The 24,996-nt window shown below is 40.0% G+C and overlaps 1 protein-coding gene across 1 annotated transcript in view; it reads right to left on the bottom strand.

Annotated features, from left to right (window-relative positions):
• Positions 1 to 267: 267 nt before the first annotated feature.
• NES (nestin) overlaps positions 268 to 24,996 on the bottom strand; it is a 41,495-nt gene continuing 16,766 nt past the window's right edge. The window contains exons 3-5 of the mRNA XM_082274860.1: positions 20,714 to 20,787; positions 7,344 to 15,526; positions 268 to 6,032 (exon numbers count right to left, since the gene is read on the bottom strand). Of these exons, the coding sequence (XP_082130986.1) occupies positions 2,241 to 6,032; positions 7,344 to 15,526; positions 20,714 to 20,787 (12,049 nt within the window). The 3' untranslated portion in view covers positions 268 to 2,240. The remainder of the gene's footprint in view (positions 6,033 to 7,343; positions 15,527 to 20,713; positions 20,788 to 24,996) is intronic.

Below are 24,996 nucleotides of genomic sequence, written 5' to 3' on the forward strand. Positions count from 1 at the left end.
AGAAACCAATCAGCTTCCAGGTTTTTATTGTCAAAGCTTAATTGAGCAAGTTGAAGTTAGAAGCTGTTTGGCTACCATGCATAGCTGCACCAGATTTCACACTCTCCAGTTTTAGTAAATCAACCCCTTGGTGACTACACACAAGTCAGGTCTAATGAAGGCCATAGACACCGTGCCTCATTGGTGCCATTGGGATCTTGAAAACATATGAACTCAAAGTAAAAAATGGCCGCCTCTACCAAGAGACATGAGACCTCTTCCATAGTCACCTAAAATACAAAATGAATTGCTATTACCACTACCATTTCCATACCATTACCATTACCATTCCACAAAAATACAACATGGACAGCTTTTCAAACTTAAACACTTGTAGAACAGGCTAAATTATAGCAGACCTTTTTTTGGGGTCTAGTAGTAGTCACATTGGCTATAAAACCCATTAGGCGCCATTGGTAAGGCACATTTGGTAGATATGCTGTACCCTATCTCCTATAGGAAAGATATCTGAAATTCTAGGCCTTGGTTGTCAAAGCATGCTGGGTTGCCGATCATCTGGTCATTATGGCAAGCATACTGTAGACATTGGACATGGGCCATTGGATACCAATTGTAATGGACCACGGCCAACATTCATGAAGGACAAGATGACTGCCCCACGCATACATAAAAATTATTTGCCAAACCATAATGCATTGCCGGTCATCTGGTCACTATAGCAAGCACGGACACTGGGCATGGACCATTGGAAACCGACGGTAATAAACCATGGCCAACAATCAATTAGAACAAGATGACAGCACCACGCATACATAACATCTATTTTTCAAGGCATACTGTGTTGCTGGTCATCTGGTCGCTATAGCAAGCATGGACATGGACCATTGGAAACCAATGGTAATGACCATGGCCAACAATCATGAAGGACAAGATGACTGCCCCACACATACATAAAACATATTTGTCAAACCATAATACATTGCTGATCATCTGGTCACTATAGCAAGCACGGACACTGGGCATGGACCATTGGAAACCGATGGTAATGAACCATAGCCAACAATCAATTAGAACAAGATGACGGCACCACACATACATAAAATCTATTTGTTAAGGCATACTGTGTTGCTGGTCATCTGGTCGCTATAGCAAGCATTGACATTGGACATGGACCATTGGAAACCAATGGTAATGACCACGGCCAACATTCATGAAGGACAAGATGACTGCCCCACGCATACATAAAACTTATTTGTCAAACCATAATACATTGCTGGTCATCTGGTCACTATAGCAAGCACGGACACTGGGCATGGACCATTGGAAACCGATGGTAAGGAACCATGGCCAACAATCAATTAGAACAAGATGGCGGCACCACACATACATAAAATCTATTTGTTAAGGCATACTGTGTTGCTGGTCATCTGGTCGCTATAGCAAGCATGGACATTGGACATGGACCATTGGAAACCAACGGTAATGACCACGGCCAACATTCATGAAGGACAAGATGACTGCTCCACACATACATAAAACTTTTAGTCAGCACCAAGATATTAGAGCTTACTTCAGCAATATCACAGTGTGCTTTTCCTTATAAATTCAAAGTAAATGAATATGAATAAAACGCAAATAAATTGAACTTTAAATTCAAAGCACAGAAGAATAATGACATGCAAATATGTGCTGCTTATACATAATAGAGGCAATGCATTGTGCAAGACACTTAATAAAACAGTCTGAATTAAAAAAAAAAAGCCATTACTTAGTAAATCATTGGCAGGATAGGCAGAGAGAGAGGTATCTTGAGTTCAATTGTAAAAATCTGCTCTTGAAAATCTGGAGTATTTCTGAATGTTCTTTGAAGTTTGTGCCCCTTGGACCCACACAAAAGAAAAAAAAAAAGAAAACACACACACTTGCCACTCCACTTATTCAAGAGATACCTTGCTTAGTTATCTCCTTGACTGATCTTATTCATAAAAAGTTGTGGATTTGTTGGTGGCCTCTCAATTTTGCATCCATTTGGCAGTATGGACCTCTTGAAAAATTCCAGCCCTCTTTTGAGTCCACATAACTTTACCAGAACAGGTTTTGGAAGAATGTTGGAATATTCCATTTGATTTGCACCAACTGGTTTTATTTCTCTAAGAGGTGGGCAAAATCACTCATGGTTATCATGACCCAGAAATAAATAAAGTTTATGTTCTCTCACAAACAGAAAAACAAAGTCTAATTTACTCGTCAGACGACCAAGCATCTTCTTTTTCTTGGTGTGTCTTAACAGTTTGCTGGTTTGTGTCTTTATCTACGACAAGATCTTCAGCGACTAAGGAAGGCTGGTTGGTAAAATCACTATCACTGAGGTAAGGTTCTAAGGTTTTCTTGGTATAAATACCTTCATCAGTAGCAGAGTCCACATACTCAACAACCGTATGGATTGTGCTCTTTATTTCAGAAGATTCATCAAGCCGAGTACCTTCTTTAAGCTCTGATTTTTCGAGTAAAGATTGGAAGAAGCCCTCACTCTTTCCTTCTGAGGATGCAAATTTGAGAACAGACTCTTCTATAATATCCTGAGTATGGGTATTTATAATATCCTCTTCAACTTTTACAATGGTCTTCCTTTCAGAAATGACTATTTTGCTTTGTTCACCTGTAGAATGTCCATTGACAATATAGTCCTCTAAGTCAAGTGTAGCTTGCACAATGGTATTCTCATGCAGTCCATTTACTGTTTTAACATGAATGCTAGTTTTTGTTGGTGAACAATGTTGTTCCTCGGTGGCTTCCCTCTCATTGCCACTGTTAGAATCAAATGAAGAGTCACTGATTTCACCAGTGGTGTCTTTTTCTTCATCTGAGATGAGAAATTCTGTGCGTTCTGGACCGGGTTTGGTTGTCAATAATGCTTCATCTTCCCGTGTCTCTTCTGCTTCCTCTAATACAACCTTTGCAAATTCCTCTTTCGCTTTCAGGTCAGGAGGAGTCTCCTCAGTGCCACTTTTGTTATCTTGTGGCTCAGTCTCATGGCCAATAGTTGTCACATTCGGTGAGGAATCATCTGAAGATATGGATATATCACTTTGCAAGACGACACTTGTTTCTGTAGCATTTGCAATTATTTCTGTATCATCTTGAGTATGCTCTAAAGTTTCTTTATCTTGAGCGTCAACTTCAGATTTTTCACCATCAAGAGATTCATCATTTGTTGCCTCGAAAAAGTCACTTTTTAGTCCTTCGATACTTTCATTACTTTGGGTAGAGTCTCTGCTATGGTCAGTTATGATTTCTGTATTGTCAACACCAAATTCAGTTGAAAGACCAAGAGCCAATTCTTTTGTTACCAATTCCGACTGATCTTCTTTTATATCTTTTTCTTCTTTCTCTAGGGAATTACCATCATCTCCAGAGAAAAGGACATTTTGTTCTGGATTTGTATAGGTGAATTCCTCCTGAATTACGTCATTATTTAGAAGAGTTACTAATTCTGACTCAGCATGCTCGGCTGTAGAAATGAATTCAGTGCTTTCAGATACACTTTCCGTTTCCTTTGTTTCACTTTGTTCAATATCGTCTTTCTGAAACTCTTTACCATCATCAGTTTGTGGTTGTTCTGGTTCTAAGATCACCTGCTCTTCTGCCACAATTTTGGATCCATCAGTGAGGTTAGATAACGGTGTTGTGCTAGGCAGTGTCTTCTCCAACTGGTCTTCATTACTTGTCTCAAAAATGTCACTCTTTTGTGAGGAAATTGAGACATCTTCTTGTGAGTTCAAAGAGTTCTCTAGGGAATCACTTTCATCTCCAGAAAAAGGGACTTTTTGTTCTGGATTTGTATAAGTGGATTCCTCCTGAATTACGTCATTATTTAGAGGAATTACTAATGTTGACTCAGCGTGCTCTGCAGTAGAAAATAATTCTGTGGTTTCAGATACACTTTCGGTTTCCTTTGTTCCACTTTGTTCAGTATCGTCTTTCTGAGACTTTTGACCATCATTAGCTTCTGGTTGTTCTGGTTCTAAGATCACCTGCTCTTCTGCCAAAATTTGGGATCCATTAGTGAGGTTAGATAATGGTGTTGTGCTAGGCAGTGTCTTCTCTAACTGGTCGTCATCACTTGTCTCAAAAATGTCACTCTTTTGTGAGGAAATTGAGATATCTTCTTGTGAGTTCAATGACTCGTCTGATTCTTTAGGTTCCTGAGCTTCAATTTCTGTGGCTATTTGTGATGACTGTAACTCGGAATTATCATCTAACACTTCTGCTATTGGTTCAGGAAGAAAGCTGGATTCTACAACGTTCTGAGCTTCTTCTGATGTGATGATTTCTTTATCTTCTGCCAAGTCCTCAAACTCATCATCGAGATTAGGCAATGGTGTTGAGTCTGGAAGGGTTTGCTCTAGTTGGTAGTCTTTGCTAATTTCAAATTCTTCACTTTTCTGAGAATAAATTGAAATATCTTGTGAGTCCAGAGATTCATCAGATTTGGAGATCTCATCATCGAGATTGCTATGTGTTTCCACATCTTCAATTTTGTTCTTCTCCTCCGTGAGTCCTTCAAAATCTGGTGTTGCAACAGGGTTCTCAGCATATAGTTTATTTTCTATGCTATGTTCTACAAGCATAGTTTCGCTTTCTGTCTCCAAAGCAGTAGGCTGTTCCTCTCTTTGTTCATTAGTTTCAGGTTCCAGATATTTTGCTTGGTTCTCTTGAATCTGGTTAAGTTCTGGAGCAAATTTTGAGTCTTGGCATGAAGGTTCACTTACAATATCCTCTTCCCTTTTCTCTGTAATTTCCGTTTCGTGTTTGCTTTCTGTAAAGTCTTTTTCTTCTGAGATGCTTTCCTCTTTGTTTAAGTTATCATGTACAATGTCATCATGTGGCAGATCCACACTTTCAGCTCTTTCATCAGCAACCTGGTCTCCACTTGGTTTTGCACCATCTATAGGCTCGGGCTCAGCATAATTTTCACTTGTGAATTGAAGATTGTTTTGAATGGTGACCAAGGAAAATGTAATATTTTGATCATCTTCTGGTTCCTTTTGGGATAAAACAATCTCTTTATTCTCCTTAGATATGCTAAAGTCTTCAGCTGTGGTGGCTACGTCATACAGCTCTTCAATTACTTCTTTTTCTTCACTTGATTGTTTTAAGTGTTCATCTTCAATTTCCTGCTGAGAGGTAGCTTTGGCCTCAGTGAATTGATCAGAGTCTAGTTCGGTTTCCTGCTTATCAATATTAACTGTACTATCTGGCTTAACCTCAGTGTTCAGCACAGGACAAGAGTTAAAATCAAATGTTTCTTGGATGGTGTCTTTTGGATCATTGAATTGAGCATTATTTTGTGTGCCATGGCTTACAGGTTCTTCTAATTTGATTTCTGAACATTGATTTTCATGCTCGGTACGTATCAGTGTGAATTCATCTTGGTCAAGCTGAATCACTCTTATTTTTTGAGTATCTTGATTTACGTCACATGGTTGGCCATGCGTTTCATGTTCAGATTCAAACTGAAAGTCAAGTTTGGCTTCTGCATCTCTTTGAGAATCAGTGTCATATTCCAGCTCCTGGTCAACTTTGGGATCCTTCAATTCTTTGCTGACTGGTTCATAGTCATTTGTCTCCTCTCCGCAAATTTGATCATCTTTTTCAGTTTCTGGAAACTTACTTTGTTTTTCTTGATTAATTGTTGTGGCTTTATCTTCTTCTTTAGCATCACATTCATTATTGGCTGATTGCTGGTCTTCATTTTCCTCAATGGTGTTCTGGTCTGCTGTTTTTGAAATGGCTTCATCTGTCTCTTGACTTACAGCTTCAGCTGTCATGCTGCTAGAAAATGTTTTTTCAATTTGCTCTGTAATAGGGAGGGCCTCTTGGACAAGTTCTTGTTCAAGTTCAGCCTCAGAAACCTTGGAATCTTTATTGCCCTCTTGAATCTCTACATTGGTAACCTCCTCTGCTGTTTTTGAAATGACTTCATCAGCTTCTTGACTTATTTCTTTCTCTGTAGCATCACTAAAACATACTTCCTTTTTCTGCTCAAGAGTAAACTGTGACTCTGAATCAAAGAGGGGCTTTTCTTGGAGGTCATGTCTTTCATTGGCCTCAGAATCTCTGGAATCTTTACCGACCTGCTCATCTTCCTCTGTGGTGTCCTGTTTTGTAATTTCGGTGACTATTTCTAAATTGTCTTGGCTTGTTTGTTCTTCTGGGCCTTTACTAGAATATTCACCTGCATCTTCCTGTTGGAGGACAATTTCTTGTTTTATATCAGAAATAGATTCTTGGTCAAGTTCTGGTTTTGGATCAGGTTCAGGATCTTGGGATTCTTGGCTAAGTGGTTCAACATCACCTAAGTGAGCTTCACTTTCAGTGGTTTCAGTCCCACTAATGCTTTTTTCTTCTAGGCCTTTTCTGGAATATTCACCTGCATCTTCCTGTTGGAGGACAATTTCTTGTTGTATATCAGAAATAGATTCTTGGTCAAGTTCTGGTTTTGGATCAGGTTCAGGATCTTGGAATTCTTGGCTAAGTGGTTCAACATCACCTAAGTGAGCTTCACTTTCAGTGTTTTCAGTCCCACTATTGCTTTTTTCTTCTAGGCCTTTTCTGGAATATTCATCTGCATCTCCCTGTTGGAGTGTAATGTCTTGTTGTATATCAGAGATAGGTTCTTGGTCAAGTTCTAGTTTTTGGTCAGGCTCAGGATCTTGGGGTTCTTGGCTGAGTGGTTCAACAGGAGCTTCACTTTTAGTGTTTTCGGTCCCACTGATTTTTTCTGTCTCAACTCCTGGTAAGCGGCTTCCGTGTTCTGTGCTTGCTACTGAAGATTCTGTTTCCCCTAATTGTTCAACTTCTTTCTTTTCAGAAAATACATTTTCCACCATTGTTGAAATTACTTCGCTATTTTCCTCACTAATTTCTTCATCTTTTTCTTTGTCAAAATCTAATACAATTTCCTGTTGATAGGTGAGTTTAGCCTCTGTACTGGAGAGAAACTCTTGGTCAAGTTCAGGCTCTTGCTCAGCTTCCGGTTTTCTAGAATCTTTACTATCTTCTTCATGCTCTTCAGAGGCATTCTTCTCTAGATTTTCAGAAACATTGACTTCACTATCTTCTGTACTTCCATTGGTATGTTCTTCCAGACTTTCCTGTTGATAGGAGATTTTAACAGAGACATCCTCTTGGACATGCACTGCCTCTTGGTCAACTTCAGGTCTCACAAAATCTTTACTTTCCCCCTGGCTCTCTACAATGGTATCCTGTTCTGCTTTCTCTGAAATTGCTTCATCAGCCTTTTTACTTGTTTCTTTCTCTGGAGCTTCACTGAAACCTACTTCTTCATTTCTCTGCTCAGGATTAAAGTCTGACTCTGAACCAAAGAGGGGCTCTTCACCAGGGTCTTGCCCTTGATTAGCCTCAGAATCCTTGGAATCCTTACTGTCCTGCTCATCTGCCTCTGTGGTGTCCTGTTTTGTCATTTCGGGGGCTATTTCTAAATTGTCTTGTCTTGTTTGTTCTTTTGGGCCTTTACTGGAATATTCAACTGCATCTTCCTGTTGGAGGACAATGTCTTGTTGTATATCAGAGCTAGGTTCTTGGTCAAGTTCTGTTTTTTGGTCAGGTTCAGGATCTTGGGATTCTTGGCTGAGTGGTTCAACATCACTTAGGTTAGCATCACTTCCAGTGTTTTCTGGTGCTTGACTTTGTTGTTCTGTGCATACTACGGCAGACTCCGTTTCCTCTAATTGTTCGATTTCTTCTTTGTTCTCAGAAAATAAATTTTCTGCTAATGTTGAAACTATTTTGCTGCTCTCCTCAATAATTTCCTTCTCTGTTTCTCTGTCAAAATCTAATACACTTTCCTGTTGAGGGGTGATTTTAGCTTCTGCATTGGAGAGAGACTCATGGACAGGCTCTGGCTCTTGGTCAGCTTCTGTTTTTTGGGACTCTTTACCGTCTTCTTTATTCTCTTCAGTGGTGTCCTTCTCTACTGTTTCAGAAACAGCTTTACAACTGACTTCAACTATATTTTCTTCTGTACCTTTACAGATATGTTCTTCAACACTTTCTTGCTGAAAGGAGATTTTTACATCAGAGACGTCCTCTTGGACAAGCACCGTCTCTTGGTCAGCTTCAGGATTCACAATATCATTAATTTCCTCCTGACTCTCTGCAGTAGTATCTTGTTCTGTTGTTTCTGAAATTGCTTCATTATTCTCTTTACTTATATCTTCCTCTGTAACTGCACTGAAACATACTTCTTCAGTTTTCTGCTCAACAGTAAGTTGTGACTGCGAATCAAAGAGGGGCTCTTCGACAAGGTCTTGCCCTTGATTAGCCTCCGAATCCTTTGAATCATTACTGTCCTGCTCATCTTCCTCCGTGGTGTCCTGTTTTGTCGTTTTGGTGACTTTTTCAAAATTATCTTGGCTTGTTTGTTCCTTTGGGCCTTCACTGGAATATTCACCTGCATCTTCCTGTTGGAGGACAATGTCTTTTTGTATATCAGAGCTAGGTTCTTGGTCAAGTTCTGTTTTTGGGTCAGGTTCAGGATCTTGGAATTCTTGGCTGAGTGGTTCAACATCACTTAGGTTAGCATCACTTTCAGTGTTTTCAGTCCCACTAATGCTTTTTTCGGTCTTAATTTCTGGTGCTTGACTTTGTTGTTCTGTGCATACTACTGCAAACTCTGTTTCCTCTAATTGTTTGATTTCTTCTTTGTTCTCAGAAAATACATTTTCTACTATTGTTGAAACTATTTTGCTGCTCTCTTCAATAATTTCCTTCTCTGTTTCTCTGTCAAAATCTAATACACTTTCCTGTTGATGGGTGATTTTAGCTTCTGCACTGGAGAGAGACTCATGGACAGGCTCTGGCTCTTGGTCAGCTTCTGTTTTTTGGGACTCTTTACCGTCTTCTTTATTCTCTTCAGAGGTGTCCTTCTCTACTGTTTCAGAAACTGCTTCACAACTGACTTCAACTATATTTTCTTCTGTACCTTCACTGATATTCTTTTCTACACTTTCTTGTTGAAAGGAGATTTTAACATCAGAGACGTCCTCTTGGACAAGCACCGTCTCTTGGTCAGCTTCAGGATTCACAATATCATTAATTTCCTCCTGACTCTCTGCAGTAGTATCTTGTTCTGTTGTTTCTGAAATTGCTTCATCATTCTCTTTACTTATATCTTCCTCTGTAGCTGAACTTAAACGTACTTCTTCAGTTTTCTGTTCAACAGTAAGTTGTGACTGTGAATCAAAGAGGGTCTCTTCGACAAGGTCTTGCCCTTGATTAGCCTCCGAATCCTTTGAATCCTTACTGTCCTGCTCATCTTCCTCCGTGGTGTCCTGTTTTGTCGTTTCGGTGACTATTTCTAAATTTTCTTGGCTTGTTTGTTCTTCTGGGCCTTTACTGGAATATTCACCTGCATCTTCCTGTTGGAGGACAATGTCTTGTTGTATATCAGAGATAGGTTCTTGGTCAAGTTCTGTTTTTGGGTCAGGTTCAGGATCTTGGGATTCTTGGCTGAGTGGTTCAACATCACTTAGGTTAGCATCACTTTCAGTGTTTTCAGTCCCACTAATACATTTTTCTGTCTTGATTTCTGGTGCTTGACTTTGTTGTTCTGTGCATACTACTGCAAACTCTGTTTCCTCTAATTTTTCGATTTCTTCTTTGTTCTCAGAAAATACATTTTCTACTAATGTTGAAACTAATTTGCTGCTCTCCTCAATAATTTCTTTCTCTGTTTCTCTATCAAAATCGAATACACTTTCCTGTTGATGGGTGATTTTCGCTTCTGCACTGGAGAGAGACTCATGGACAGGCTCTGGCTCTTGGTCAGCTTCTGTTTTTTGGGACTCTTTACCGTCTTCTTTATTCTCTTCAGAGGTGTCCTTCTCTACTGTTTCAGAAACTGCTTCACAACTGACTTCAACTATATTTTCTTCTGTACCTTCACTGATATTCTTTTCTACACTTTCTTGTTGAAAGGAGATTTTAACATCAGAGACGTCCTCTTGGACAAGCACTGTCTCTTGGTCAGCTTCAGGATTCACAATATCATTCATTTCCTCCTGACTCGCTGCAGTAGTATCTTGTTCTGTTGTTTCTGAAATTGCTTCATCGTTCTCTTTACTTATATCTTCCTCTGTAGCTGCACTGAAACGTACTTCTTCAGTTTTCTGTTCAACAGTAAGTTGTGACTGCGAATCAGAGAGGGGCTCTTCGACAAGGTCTTGCCCTTGATCAGCCTCTGAATCCTTGGAATCTTTACTGTCCTGCTCATCTGCCTCTGTGGTGTCCTGTTTTGTAATTTCGGTGACTATTTCTAAATTGTCTTGGCTTGTTTGTTCTTTTGGGCCTTTACTGGAATATTCACCTGCATCTTCCTGTTGGAGGACAATTTCTTGTTGTATATCAGAAATAGATTCTTGGTCAAGTTCTGGTTTTGGATCAGGTTCGGGATCTTGGGATTCTTGGCTAAGTGGTTCAACATCACCTAAGTGAGCTTCACTTTCAGTGTTTTCAGTCTCACTAATGCTTTTTTCTGTCTTGATTTCTGGTGTGTAACTTTCTTGTTCTGTGCATACTACTGCCGATTCTGTTTCCCCTAATTGTCTGACTTCTTTCTTCTCAAAAAATACATGTTCTGCCACTGTGGAAACAACTTTACTACTCTTCTCAATAATTTCCTTCTCGTTTTCTTTGCCAAAATCTAATTCAATTTTCTGTTGATCGATGATCTTAGCCTCTGTACTAGAGATAGACTCATGGTCAGGTTCTGGCTCTTGGTCAGCTTCTAGTTTTAGAGACTCTTTATTGTCCTCTTCATTCTCTTCAGTGGTGTCCTTCTCTGCTGTTTCAGAAACAGCTTCACCACTGACTTGATTTATATTTTCTTCTATACCTTCACTGGTATGTTTTTCTACACTTTCTTGTTGAAAGGAGATTTTAACATCAGAGACTTCCTCTTGGACAAGCACCGTCTCTTGGTCAGCTTCAGGATTCACAATATCATTAATTTCCTCCTGACTCTCTGCAGTAGCATCTTGTTCTGTTGTTTCTGAAATTTCTTCATCATCCTCTTTACTTATATCTTCCTCTGTAGCTGCACTGAAACGTACCTCTTCAGTTTTCTGCTCAACAGTAAGTTGTGACTGGGGCTCTTTGACAAGGTCTTGCCCTTGATTAACCTCAAAATCCTTGGAATCCTTACTGTCCTCCTCACCTTCCTCTGTAGTGTCCTGTTTTGTAATTTCAGTGACTTTTTCAAAATTGTCTTGGCTTTTTTGTTCCTCTGGGCATTCACTGGAATATTCATCTGCATCTTCCTGTTGGAGGGCAATGTCTGGCTGAATATCAGAAAGAAGCTCTTGGTCAAATTCTGGTTTTTGGTCAAGTTCAGGATCTTGGGATTCTTGGCTGAGTGGTTCAACATCACTTAAGTGAGCATCACTTTCAGTCCCACTAATGCATTTTTCTGTCTTGATTTCTGTTTCTTGACTTTGTTGTTCTGTGCATACTACTGCAGATTCTGCTTTTTCTAATTGTTCGACTTCTTCATTCTTGTCAGAAAATACATTTTTTACTATTGTTGAAACTATTTTGCTGCTCTCCTCAATAATTTCCTCCTCTGTTGCTTTGTCGAAATCGAATACACTTTCCTGTTGATCAGTGATGGTAGCCTCTGCACTGGAGAGAGGCTCGTGGACAGGCTCTGGCTCTTGGTCAGCTTCTGTTTTTTGGGAATCTTTACTGCCTTCTTCAGAGGTGTCCTTCTCTACTGTTTCAGAAACAGATTCACAATTGACTTCACTTATAATTTCTTTGGTACCATCACTGGTCTGTTTTTCTACGCTTTCTTGTTGAAACAAGATTTTAACATCAGAGACATCCTCTTGGACAAGCACTGCCTCTTGGTCAGCTTCAGGACTCACAAAATCTTTACTTTCAACCTGACTCTCTACAGTAGTAATCTGTTCTGCTGTTTCTAAACTTGCTTCATCGGTCTCTTTACTTATTTCTTCTTTTGTAGCTTCACTGAAACATACTTCTTCATTTTTCTGCTCAAGAGTAAATTCTAACTCCTCACCTTTGTGGGCCAGTTGTGTGTCAACCTCATGCTCCTCAAAGAAGGTGCACTCTACTGCTGTGGAAATCACTTCACAACTCTCTTGTATTTTTGCCTTCTCTGTCCATTGAGTCGTAGAGTCTTTACTTTCTTCAAGAGGACTTTCAGATTGTGCAAGTGTTAAGTCAAAGTCCTCCTGCAGTTCTTTAATCTCTTTTTCTTGGTCTCTATCCTCAACAACTTCCTTATCCACGAGTAGCTGAGTATTGCTTTCCTTTAGGGTACCTCTGATCTTCTGAACCTCTTCCTCATTTACTTTGCTTTCAGTCTCCAGCTTTTGCAAACTAGAGTCATCTTGCTCAAGTTCTGTTTTTTGGTCAGCTTGAACATCTCTTGAAAGGTTTATAGCATGTTCAAGGTCAAATGATACTTGGCCTAAACCTGGTTCCTGTTGAGTCAATGGTTCATATTCAGAAACAAAATCAGAAGAAATTGCTTTTGGTTCCTCTCTTTCAGCTGAAAAGAGAGTTGTATGGTTTTCTTCTTCATGCATTGGCTTTACAGCCAATAAGTCGGTCTTTGCATGCTGTTCAGACAAGGTGCACTCTGCTGCTGTGGAAAGCATTTCAAAACTCTCTTGCTTTGTCACCTTCTCTGTCCATTGAGTTATTTCTTCACTTTCAATCTGAAAAATTATTTTGCTCTCTGTATCACTGATGAGTTTATAACTAGGTTCTGGTTCCTGGACTTCATCAGCCAATACAGGGCTATCCAGCTCCACTTCTTCTCTTAACACAGCACAAGCTACTGAATCTACTAGCTCTTGTTCTGAATCGTTAAGCAGAATATCCTCTTCTGTTTTATTAGATTCATTTAAAATTTCCTCCGGCTTGTGTTCTTCTGGTTGGTTTTCTTGTAAGGTGTTTGTTATTATAGGTTCCTCTACAATATCCTGCTTAATGCAAGGTTCAGATTCTTCCTCAACAACCTCTTTCTGTAGAGTTGTGGCACCATCGATTTCTTTGGGCTTATCTTCTTCAGCCACTTGTGGCTCAAGACTTTTCGGCTCATCTGGTATTGAGTCTTCTGTTTTGGCAAATGTCTGTGCAGAATCCTGTTTCAATTCACAGAACTGGTTTACAGCATACTCCTCTACAATAGCATTCACATCATTTCCAGCACTATCAAATGGCAATGAAGTTTGGTGGGAAGATTCTTGTTCCTCTATTGCGTCATCTTTACTCTCCGATGGTGAACTGTCTTGATCAAAGCTTAGGTTACTGTCTTTTTGTTCTTCTTGGAAAGACTGCAATCTGTCCACTGGATCTGTTTCAGACACAATGCTACCCTCTTGCATAAAGTCACAAACTTGCTCTTGGCTCTTATCCACTGACTGACTACCATCATCAATATCATTCAAGAGCTGTGTAACATCTTCAGTGGCATTGTCTTTAGGAGGATTTTGGTTGTCCTCCGACAGCTGAATGTCCAGTTCCTGTCCTACATCGCTTTGATCCTGTTCTCTTGGTTCAGATAATTTCTGATCTTCCAGTTTAACATTCTGACTTTCATCCACATTCTCAAATAATTGGTCATTGTCCTGTGTAGCATCACTTAACTGACTCGTAGCTTCTCCCGACTCTAACTTGGTTACTTGCACTTCAAGTATATCTTGAATCTCTTGCTCTTTTTCACCAAACTCCAGACTTTCCAGTTCTTTTTGAATTTCCTTTAGTCCAGTTTCAGATAAATACAAATTCTCTGCCTGTGTGGCGCCCAACTGCACATCAACTTCTTTATTATCAACGATGAACTGTTCAGTTATTTGTTCTGTAACACAAATTATCTGAGTTTTTCGTACAGCATAAATTTCATTTTTTTGTTCTAATCTATTCAGTTCCAAACTCGTTTTCTCTTCCTTGTTTAATTCCTGGTTGTTCTCTGAGTCTTCGGATATTTGGGTAGTGTCCTCAACTAAGTTGGCAAATTCACTGGATTGTTCTGTCTCATGTTCTTGAGAACTGTCCTCCACAACGCTCTTCTTTATTTCTTCTTCGGAATAATTAATTTCTCTTTTTATTTCACTCAACTGTTCCAATGTGTTTGTAGAGTCTTTACTTTCTTCAAGAAAACTTTCAGATTGTGCAAGTTTTAAGTCCAAGTTCTCCTGCGGTTCTTTATCCTTGTTTTCTTGGCCTTTATCCTCAATGAGTTCCTCGGTGAGTAGCTGAGTATTGTTTTCCTTTAGGGTACTTATGATCTGCTGATCTACTACAGCTTCTTCCTCCTGAATTTTGCTTTCAGTCTCCAGCTTTTCTACACTGGAGTTATCTGGCTCGGGTTCTGTTTTTTGGTATGCTTGAAGTTTGCTTGCAAAGCTTATAGCATGTTCAAGGTCAAATGATACTTGGTCTATAAAATCTTGTTCCTTTTTAGTCACGGGTTCATATTCAGGCACAACATCAGACGAAAGTGCTTTTGGTTCCTCTCTTTCAGCTGAATTGAGAGGAGTACTGTGTGTTGGCGTTATGACCAATAAGTCAGCTTTTGCACCTGATGTATAAGGTTCTGAAATAGCCTGTACTATTAGGTGGTCCTTCACATCCTCCTTAGTTAATGTCTCTATATTTTGGTACTCTAGTGATTGCACAACTTCTTGTTTTTCAAATAATACTGTCTGGCATGTCACAACTTCAGTTACAACATCTTCTTTTCCGTCAACCAGGTCGGATTCTACATTTTCAAAGACTTGAGTTGGAAGGTCAAATTTTATTTGTTCAACATTTAGGTCTTCCTTTTCTTGAACTTCACCATTCAATTGAAAGTCTTTGACATTGATATCAACTTTCAGAGAACCTTGCTGATCATCCAGTGCAATATCATGGTCCACAGGATGAGGATCTTTTACAGTTTTCAAGGAAGATTCTAAATAGTCAGTTTTTAGTTGAGCTTTTAAAATTTCCTTTTCGCCCGGCAATAAAAATCCATTTTCAACAGCTTCAGTTATCGTCAATTCTGTAACAGTTCTTTTTGAAGGCTGGTCTTTTGTTTCTGACCTCACAGTTTTGTCCGTAATGGCTTTTGATGAACCTTGAGAGATAGTTTTCACTTCGATCTTCTTGAAGACGTCTTCAGTTCGAGGACGCCTCTCAATTTTTACTGAGGGTATTGGTGTTGCTGCTTTCTCTGTGGATGCTTTGGTATATTTTAGACTCTGAGATTGAAGGACAGAGCTAACTTTCTGAAACTCTTTGGTTACAGGGCTCGGCTTGCTTGAAAAAGAGGTACTTTTTACATTCAGGTGGCGGCTTGGAGTGTGTGGCCACTGTTCACTTTTTTCCACACTCTGCCTTTTGGTAGAGATTAGTCTGTAGTCCTTGGCCATTGGTGTCTTCGTGCTTTCAGCCTGTCTTTTTCGGAGAGGGGTCTTCTCAAACACAAAGTCTAGAATAAGACAAAGAAGTTCATGAGTTTTACATAACAAGTGAACATAAAAAGTATAAAATATTACAATATTGAAATTAGACAAGTGCATGCCAGAAATTTTTGCTTAGTTTTGGAAGCATTCCTTAACCACTTTACGACCAGTCACATTGCTGCTACTGCAGCAATGTGGCTCGTTATCGTCCAGCGATGTAGACCTACGTTTGTGTAAACAAAGCGGGCGGATCTCCTAAGTGACAGGCAGTGACAGATTGCAGGGTTCAGCATAGCTGAACATGCGATCTGTCCCTGTGTAACTCAGTCACCTCCCCCCACACATGTCAGTAAGTACCAGGCATACATTAACCCCTCCCTCTCCAATAAAATTAACCCCTTCCCTGCCAGTGTCATTTTTACAGTAACAGTGCATATTTATAGCACTGATTACTGTAGTAATGTCACTGGTACCCCCAAAAGTGTCAAAAATGTCAGTCAAGGGTCCGATCTGTCTGCCGCAATGTCGCAGTCCCGCAAAAAAAATCGCAGATCGCTGCCATTACTCGTTAAAAAAAAAACACCAAAAATGACAGAAATATTTCCCTTAGTTAGTAAACGCAATAACTTTTGCGCAAACCAATCAAAATAAGCTTATTGCGATTTTTTTTTACCAAAAATATGTAGCAGAAAACAAATTTGCCAAAAATGATAAAAAAAAATTAGATTTTTACATTTTTTGGGGGGGAATTTCATATAAAAAAATTTGAAAACATATTGTTATTTTTTCAAAATTTTCGCTCTTTTTTTGTTTATAGCGCAAAAAGTAAAAATTGCACAGGTGATCAAATACCACCAAAAGAAAGCTCTGTTTGTGGGAAAAAAAGGACGTCAAATTTGTTTAGGTACAGTGTCGCACGACCGCGCAATTGTCAGTTAAAGTCGCACAGTGCCAAATCGCAAAATAGGCCCTGGTCAGGAAGGGTGTAAAATCTTCCAGGGCTTAAGTGGTTAATTAAATACATTTGTTTAGTCATATTGATTATGTTGAACCGATTTGATTTTGGAATTCGTTTTGTATCTTCGGCATTCGTTTCAAATTGGTTTAGTTGTCCCGGGTGGATTAAAACAAATGAGCAATTTTTTTTTTGGAAGATTGATATGTATTAGTTTTTGGTCTCGATATTTCGGGTGGATTAGGTATTCATATAAAGAAACTATTTGGATGGATTCTATATTTTCAAATGCTAGCTCCACCCATCAAGAGAAATGGCATGAGCTGATTGGGTCAATATCGTCATGTGCATCTGAAATTAAAGAAAGGAACAGAATTTGGATCCATTCCTTCTCCGAATACAAATTATCAAATGCATTTGAAAATTTAATTAATTTCCCCATGGGTTTGAACCTATTGCATCATATAATGTCATCCGAATGAAACAAATGCTTTTATTAATTTCGTTATACCTTTTTTCCAGATTAGTTGGCATTTGTTACTATGTCCACTCGGAGATTCGTATACATTCGGATCAAATTTTTATCGAAAAGCGATTCGTAACAAAACAAAACGCCTATGTCTAGTTGAAACCTGAAAGAATTTAGGTAAAACTCTTGAAACTAATGGGGCTCTATATGTTTGCAGTCATATCAGCTTTTGTATGAGATTGACTTTTCCTTTATTTCTATTCAAATTCAAAGTGTTTCCAAAAAACTTTTCTGAAAATTGAAATATTTACTTTGAGAAGGGGAGGGGTGACAGAGGTTCTAACCTTTCTCTTATGTAAAAAGAATGAGAAGAAAAAGATAAAAGAGGACCATACAACATCATGAAATGAAAGACCAACAAGAAAGTAATCAGGAAAAGACTTCACTATGGAAACCAGTCTGTGATTTGACTATGCTGGTGTAACTATAGGAAACATTTACATGATCTGTCACTATGTAAGTTTTTCTTAAACATCTCTTAAACTCCGAAGGCTATTTTAGGAATAATTAAATATACTGAATGCCATGAATAAAAGTTATTAATATTGATTGCCTAACACACCGTAAATATATTTATTGCAATATGGTCAGTAGGGGATGAAAAAAAGACCAACTAAGGATAAGTAGATGAAATAAAAAATATGTCTAATGGTGGGCATAGCCTGGTCGATGTATCCATAAGAATAAACAACCAATATGCAGTTGACCACCCTCAACTGCACTAGGACTTGCTAATGTGTCTGGTATTTCATGGAACCAAAAGGAATAGAAAGCACACTGAGTTAGGCCGGCAGGAACAGGCCAAGATTCGATTTGTGTATGGGCAGGCTGAATGTACCAAGTTGATTGCTTGATCAACTTGGGTACAACCATCCTGCCAGACTCACTTGTGATTATGCTATAGCCGCCAGCAATAATCACTGTCTTCTCCTAGCAGGGAGAGCTTCTTCCACCCCCTCACCAGGAGCAGACAGGGTCTCGGCAGGAGCGATTCCCCTGTCAGCACTGTCTGTGTTGATGGGGGAATTGTGCATATTTCTTTCCTGCAATCACAGGTTGAAGAAATTCTTACTGTCTATGGCATTGGCCAGCCTTAGTTACATTCCTCAATGAGAAGAGGAAGAATTTACACTACATGTACAGAGTTTCTTCAAACATTTGGGGAATTTCTCATTATATCCTACAAGGGTCAAACCACCTAAAACTGGTAATTCAATGTTCGATAAAACCAGTAAAACCACCTGATAGTCTCTTCTTTTCCTCAAAGCCTATATTGGTCAGATCTATGTGCTAAGTTCTGGGATATGTACACCTACTGTGCCCATTATGAGAGGTTCCTCTCATTCCTGTGATGAGTTCATGGGTCTGTACACCTGCTGTGGCCATTATGAGGGGTTCCAACCATCCCTGCCCTAAGTTCCTGGGTCCACCATCCTTGTGCTGAGTTTCCAGGTCTGTAAACCGTCTCTGCCCAATATGAGGGGTTCCCACCATCCTTGTGCTGAGTTCCTGGGCCTCTACAGCTGCTGTGCCCATTATGAGTGGGTTCCCACCATCCCTGTGCTGGGTTCCCAGGTCTGTACACCTGCTGTGCCCAGTATGAGGGGTTTCCCACTATCCCTGTGCTGAGTTTCCTTGCTTAGTTGCTGATTACGGGACATTCTTCTCACTGGCCACCAATGTAAGGGAAATTCTTCCCACTGGCCACCAATGTAAGGGATATTCTTCCCACTGACCATCATGCTAATGTCCCATGAGTTGTAGATATAGTAATTGTTATCAGGGGTTCCTTAAGACCGGAATGTTATTTCAAGGGTTCGTTAATGTAAGGAATATTCTTCCCACTGGCCACCAATGTAAGGGATATTCTTCCCACTGGCCACCAATGTAAGGGACATTTTTCCGGCTGACCACCAATGTAAGGGACATTCTTCCCACTGGCCAACAATGTAAGGGACATTCTTCCTACTGACCACCAATGTAAGGGACATTCTTCCCGCTAACCACCAATGTAAGGGACATTCTTCCCACTGGCCACCAATGTAAGGGACATTCTTCCCATTGACCATCATGCTAATGTCCCATGAGCTGTAGATATAGTAATTGGTACCAGGGGTTCCTTGAGACCTGAAAAGTATTTAAATGGTTCTTCAATGTAAGGGACATTCTTCCCACTGGCCACCAATGTAAAGGACATTCATCCCTCGGACCACCAATGTAAGGGACATTTTTCCCACAGGCCACCAATGTAAGGGACATTCTTCTCACTGGCCACCAATGTAAGGGAAATTCTTCCCACTGGCCACCAATGTAAGGGATATTCTTCCCACTGACCATCATGCTAATGTCCCATGAGTTGTAGATATAGTAATTGTTATCAGGGGTTCCTTAAGACCGGAAAGTTATTTCAAGGGTTCGTTAATGTAAGGAATATTCTTCCCACTGGCCACCAATGTAAGGGATATTCTTCCCACTGGCCACCAATGTAAGGGACATTTTTCCGGCTGACCACCAATGTAAGGGACATTCTTCCCACTGGCCAACAATGTAAGGGACATTCTTCCTACTGACCACCAATGTAAGGGACATTCTCCCCACTGACCACCAATGTAAAGGACATTCTTCCCGCTAACCACCAATGTAAGGGACATTCTTCCCACTGGCCACCAATGTAAGGGACATTCTTCCCATTGACCATCATGCTAATGTCCCATGAGCTGTAGATATAGTAATTGGTACCAGGGGTTCCTTGAGACCTGAAAAGTATTTAAATGGTTCTTCAATGTAAGGGACATTCTTCCCACTGGCCACCAATGTAAAGGACATTCATCCCTCGGACCACCAATGTAAGGGACATTTTTCCCACAGGCCACCAATGTAAGGGACATTCTTACCACTGATCACCAATGTAAGGGACATTCTTCCCACTGATCACCAATGTAAGGAACATTCTTCCCACTGACCATCATGCTAATGTCCCATGAGCTGTAGATATAGTAATTGTTATCAGGGCTTCCTTGAGACTGGAAAGTTATTTCAAGGGTTCTTTAATGTAAGGGATATTCTTTCCACTGGCCACCAACGTAAGGGACATTCTTCCCACTGACCACCAATGTAAGGGATATTCTTCCCACTGGCCACCAACGTAAGGGACATTCTTCCCACTGACCACCAATGTAAGGGACATTCTTCCCACTGATCACCAATGTAAGGAACATTCTTCCCACTGACCATCATGCTAATGTCCCATGAGCTGTAGATATAGTAATTGTTATCAGGGGTTCCTTGAGACCGGAAAGTTATTTCAAGGGTTCTTGTTGAAAAGGTTTAGTAAGCATGACAGTGGTCTCCAAACTGCAGACCTTTGCTTGCCTCTACTGGTTTTTGGGACACTATTCCTCCAACTGACAACAATGATGGGGCACCATTCCTTCCACTGACACCATTAAGGGGGCACTATTCCTCCCATTGATACCAACCACTATTCCTCCTGTTAAAACCAATAATGGGGCAATGTTTACGCCCAGTGATGCCAGGACAATTTCACCTCACAGTGGCCACAATTTGGCCCCTAAAGCATGAAAGACCGTACACTGACCCTTTATTAAAAAGTTTGGAGACCCCTGCCTCAAGATATCAGCAAACCTGCTTTTTTACCAGCTCACATAAGTTGATGTGTATATACTGTAAGTACCTATCAAAAAATAGTAGCAACATAAAGATACTTACCACTGAATGGTGAAGACAATTTATAATCTGCAGTCGGTGAGTATAGTCGTGTACTCTCAACTTCTAGAAGAGATCTGAAAAAAAAAAAAAGTAATTAACTTATACCCAGAGCCAGGACAGAGGGGGGAGGTGGGGCCAAAGGGGCGTGGGCTTCAGGTGCAATGTTGATATGTGGAAAAAAGGGGGAGGATGCATTAGGAGCTTCTACCCATCCATTCTCTGATGCCTCACTGACTGCATTGTCACTCCTGTCAGAAGGGGCCTCAATAACTGCTGGACGGCGGATTCTGCTTTTGTTTTAGACCAACCGTTGGATGTTTGGGCATTTAAATAAATGCTCAAACTTTTGCCCATTCAACCAGAGCCAAACATCATATATAGAAGCAGTATTTCCACCACTTCTATAAATAACAGCTTCCCGCTGTCAATGGTTGCTAAGGAAGCAGTGGGTGCTTCTACCCGTAAAAACCACTGATGACACCAAAAAAAATTCAGGCAAATGCTCAAACTTTTGGCCTTTCAACCAGAGCCAAACATCATATATAGAAGCGGTATTTCCGCCACTATAAATACCAGCTTCCCGCTGTCAATGGTTGCTAAGGAAGCAGTGGGTGCTTCTACCTCTAAAAACCACTGATGGCACCAAAAAAATTCAGGCAAATGCTCAAACTTTTGACCATTCAACCAGAGCCAAACATCATATATAGAAGCAGTATTTCCACCACTTCTATAAATAACAGCTTTCCGCTGTCAATAGTTGCTAAGGAAGCAGTGGGTGCTTCTACCCCTAAAAACCACTGATGACACCAAAAAAAATTCAGGCAAATGCTCAAACTTTTGGACATTCAACCACAGCCAAGCATCATATATAGAAGCAGTATTTCCACCCACTTCTATAAATAACAGCTTTCCACTGTCAATGGTTGCTAAGGAAGCAGTGGGAGCTTCTACCTCTAAAAACCACTGATGACACCAAAAAAAATTCAGGCAAATGCTCAAACATTTGACCATTCAACCAGAGCCAAACATCATATATAGAAGCAGTATTTCCACCACTTCTATAAATAAAAGCTTCCCGCTGTCAATGGTTGCTAAGGAAGCAGTGGGTGCTTCTACCTCTAAAAACCACTGATGACACCAAAAAAAATTCAGGCAAATGCTCAAACTTTTGGACATTCAACCAGAGCCAAACATCATATATAGAAGCAGTATTTACACCACTACAAATACCAGCTTCCCGCTGTCAATGGTTGCTAACCAAGCAGAGGGTGCTTCTACCTCTAAAAACCACTGATGGCACCAAAAAAATTCAAGCAAATGCTCAAAATTTTGACCATTCAACCAGAGCCAAACATCATATATAGAAGCAGTATTTCCACCACTTCTAAAAAAAGAACAGCTTCCCACTGTCAATGGTTGCTAAGGAAGCATTGGGTGCTTCTACCTCTAAAAACCACTGATTACACCAAAAAAAAATCAGGAAAATGCTCAAACTTTTGGCCATTCAACCAGAGCCAAACATCATATATAGAAATGGTATTTCCACCACTATAAATACCAGCTTCCTGCTGTCAATGGTTGCTAAGGAAGCAGTGGGTGCTTCTACCTCTAAAAACCACTGATGACACCAAAAAAAAAAAAAGCACACAGACCCCTCTAAAGGTCCCTAAAATACCTTTAGGGGTCTTCTATGTATTTTGTGGGACCATTAGAGCCATTGTGTGCCTTTTCTTTTTAACCACCTAAATCCCGGACACTGTCACCCCCTTCCTTCCTAAGGTGATTTTCAGATTTCACTGCTGTCACACTTTGAATGACAATTGCGTGGTCATGCAACACTGTACCCATATGAAATTTTTATCATTTTATTGAGCTAGACAGAGCTTTCTTTTGGTGGTATTTAATCACCACTGGCTTTTTTTTTTTGCTAAATTATTAATGAATTATTATTAATTAAAAAGACCTAAGGTTTTGAAGAAAAACAAGGTTCTGTTTTGCAAATAAATAATCTTTCTTTAAAAATTTTAGGCAAAATTTATTCTGCTACATTTCTTTGGTGAAAGGCAGGCAGAAGGTGGTTAGAGAAGCCAAGAGGGAAATGTAATTTGCTGGAATTTTAGAACAATTCCTTCCTAATTGTCAGCACTTTAAAAAAAAAAAAATAAATACTGCACCCAGCTGAATTTAATTTTCTAAAAATTAAAAAAAAATTATTTTTTTTGACAACCCCTTGCCTATTAGCCCAGAAAATTTGAAATCTTTTTTTTAATTAAATTAATTAAAAAATGTATACATTTTTTTTCCATCATGAAAAATGTGTAAATTTAAATTATGTTCACTGATCCCTGCTTGAACCAAACTCAGGACAGTTTGGCTCATCCCTCATGGTTATAGATTTGTATTTTATTTTTTTTTTATTTGCCTGGAGTTTAGCTTACAGATCTTATGGTAAGATATGAACAAATTAGACTTTTTAGGGGCTTTCAAATTTGCTGTAGACATGCAATGGGGGTAAAAAAAATTCCTCTGCTGAAACTTTTTTTCACTCTGCCGAAACTTGAAACACACACTCAGACTCTTACAAGCCTACTTATCCTTTTCACTCTCTCTTTATTCAACGAGATTTATTTTGTGTGACACAAGTAACCCGGTGACATCATGAAAGTTCTCGAGAGTGAAAAAAAAAAAAAATCTAGCCTCGGCCCCAGTGGTTCGTATTATCATGCTAATGACGACCCCCCTATTGTCCAAAGCCATCTGTATGGCTTGAACAAAAATGTCACTGGAGAGACGGGATAGGCGCTAGAAGAAATTCCCATGGAGGAGTTGTATGCCGGCTGGGCAGGAAGTCTTGTAGGCAACAGAAGAGTGTATAGATATTGTACATTAGCATACATTTCTGCCTAGGCCACCACCGGTGTGCAAACTTCATTGTCTACTGGTTCGGCTGAACATCTACAAAACGTGACCTACCAACCAGAAGAAGACAATGTTGCCCAAATTTTATTAAAATACTTTTAAAAAAATGTAATCTTTAATAGGAAGGTTTAGAACCCTGCCAAGTACTTATTGCTGCCTATGTTCCTTGCTGGGGAGATGTTCCCTTCTTGATGGGTGGTCACCAAGACCGAAATTCGTGAAAAAAATGCCAAATTTTACAGTTGCCACCAGAACAAGAATCAGGTCCCATTCAGACCTCATGTAACGTCCTATGCCTATGTTCCTTGCCGGGGAGATGTTCCCCTCTTGACTGGTGGTCACCAAGACCGAAAGTCATGAAAAAAATTCTAAATTTTACAGTTGCCACCAGAACAAGAATCAGGTCCCATTCAGACCTCATGTAACGTCCTATGCCTATGTTCCTTGCCGGGGAGATGTTCCCCTCTTGATTGGTGGTCACCAAGACCCAGAGTCATGAAAAATATTCAACATTTTACAGTTGCCACCAGAACAAGATTTAGGTCCCATTCAGACTTCACGTAACGTCCTATGCCTATGTTCCTTGCCGGGGAGATGTTCCCCTCTTGATTGGTGGTCACCAAGACCGAAAGTCATGAAAAAAAATTCAAAATTTTTCAGTTGCCACCAGAACAAGAATCAGGTCCCATTCAGACCTCATGTAACGTCCTATGCCTATGTTCCTTGCCGGGGAGATGTTCCCCTCTTGATTGGTGGTCACCAAGACCGAAAGTCATGAAAAAAATTCTAAATTTTACAGTTGCCACTAGAACAAGAATCAGGTCCCATTCAGACCTCATGTAACGTCCTATGCCTATGTTCCTTGCCGGGGAGATGTTCCCCTCTTGATTGGTGGTCACCAAGACCGAAAGTCATGAAAAAAATTCAAAATTTTACAGTTGCCACCAGAACAAGATTCAGGCCCCATTCAGATCTCATGTAACGTCCAATGCCTATGTTCCTTTGCTGGGGAGATGTTTCCCTCTTGAAAAAGTGCCCCATCGTTTGTGTCCGTGAAAGAAATAGTGCCCCATCGTGGGGGCCACAGAAGAAATAGCGCGGGAAAATGTGCGGTTAAAAATCATGCTAAGCTTGTCGCCCAAACAGGAACAGGGGCTTCTTTTAGGCGACCATCACGGCAAAAATCGCAATACGTTTGGGGTGCCATTAAGTGTAACCGCATCAAACTCATATAGCACATTTTCCCGCGATTTCGAAAGACGGGCAGAATGGTGGCGATTCTGCTTGTGCATCCAAATCCTGGCCATGCCGGTTTGGATTCCATTATTCTTAATGGCACCCCAAACGAAGTGCGATTCTGCCAT

The sequence above is a fragment of the Pelophylax lessonae genome (genome assembly GCF_965119305.1).
Source record: "Pelophylax lessonae genome assembly, chromosome: 13".
Lineage (NCBI taxonomy): Eukaryota > Metazoa > Chordata > Amphibia > Anura > Ranidae > Pelophylax > Pelophylax lessonae.